This window comes from Cyprinodon variegatus, unplaced genomic scaffold, assembly GCF_000732505.1.
Source record: "Cyprinodon variegatus isolate N-32 unplaced genomic scaffold, C_variegatus-1.0 Scaffold796, whole genome shotgun sequence".
In the NCBI taxonomy this organism is placed as follows: domain Eukaryota; kingdom Metazoa; phylum Chordata; class Actinopteri; order Cyprinodontiformes; family Cyprinodontidae; genus Cyprinodon; species Cyprinodon variegatus.
In genome coordinates, this window is record NW_015151249.1 from 59,264 (window position 1) to 60,438 (window position 1,175).

At 39.0% G+C, this 1,175-nt stretch overlaps 1 protein-coding gene across 1 annotated transcript in view; it reads left to right on the forward strand.

The window, feature by feature from the left end:
• The window catches only part of tnfaip6 (TNF alpha induced protein 6), a 26,861-nt gene that overhangs the window by 2,232 nt on the left and 23,454 nt on the right, over positions 1-1,175 (forward strand). Inside the window, exon 2 of the mRNA XM_015396416.1 lies at positions 494-631. Within this exon, the coding sequence (XP_015251902.1) occupies positions 494-631 (138 nt within the window). The remainder of the gene's footprint in view (positions 1-493; positions 632-1,175) is intronic.

Here is a 1,175-nt window from a genome sequence, read left to right on the forward strand (position 1 = left end):
TTTCAATTTTTTTTTATTGTTATTATATGGTATTTTAGATGCTTTTTGAGTGTATGTTCAAAGACCAAAATAATTTCTACGCAGAGGAAAAACACCGTCTCCTCCGGCCGACCCCCGTGTTGCTATCAGTGTGACTGAGTGGAGGAGATGACACACCATGGATTATTTAGTAAAACAGACAGAGGTTTGAATGCTTGATGGAATTTTCCCAGCTTAAAATGGGGATTATTTCGATGCTTTTTATATCCAAAATTTAGATTGTATGTAAAGAGATTCTAAAGGTTTTAGTGTGGTTTAATTTGCCTGTGACCAGGTTGTGAGACCCAACTGTACATGAACATTTTAGCTGCCTGGAGTGACAAGTTTGATCTTATGAAACGTAAATTTGTAATATGAAATTAGACTGTATTGCACACCCTTTTTATCTGGGATTTAAGGATCCCTAGTTATTTGAATTCTGACACAGCTTTTCTGTTTTCTTTGTTTTTGACAGAACAAGCAGCTGGGGTTTACCATCGCGAGTCACGAAAGGGGAGGTATCAGCTGACGTACAGGGAGGCCAAGGCTGTCTGCCAATACGAGGGCGGGAAGCTGGCCACCTATGAGCAACTGGAGGCAGCGCGTCAAATAGGTCTGCATCCAATCACTCACAAATTCACAGATCAGCCTTGTGGTCTCTTTAAAAGTAAACCAGACTCCTCTGTGATGACACTCAACACTGATTCCCTTCACCCTGTGATGTTTGCTCTGTCTTTACCCTTTAAAATACATCAGATGGCGGATCGGAAATGATGCAACACAGCTCCTAACTGATGGAATGCTTTTAACGTGCACAGAGGGGTTAGAGGTTAAGGGGAAGCAATGAAAAGTGCGACAGAAATGGAAAGAGGTGTGATGGAAAAGAGCCATAAAAGCCTTTGAACAACGTCTCTGGTTCACTTTAGAAATTGCTGCTTTAATTATTTCACATTGCACTGGAAAAAACAATCTAAAAAAGGTAAAAAAATGTCCTAAATTAAGTGTAGTTACCCTTAATTTGAGTAGATAAATCAGATGATCTGCCAATGCACTGCAAAAACAATCTAGAAATAAGTAAAAATGTCTTAAATTAAGTGTATTTTCCCCTAATTTGAGTAGATAAATCAGATGATCTGCCAATGCACTGCAAAAACAAT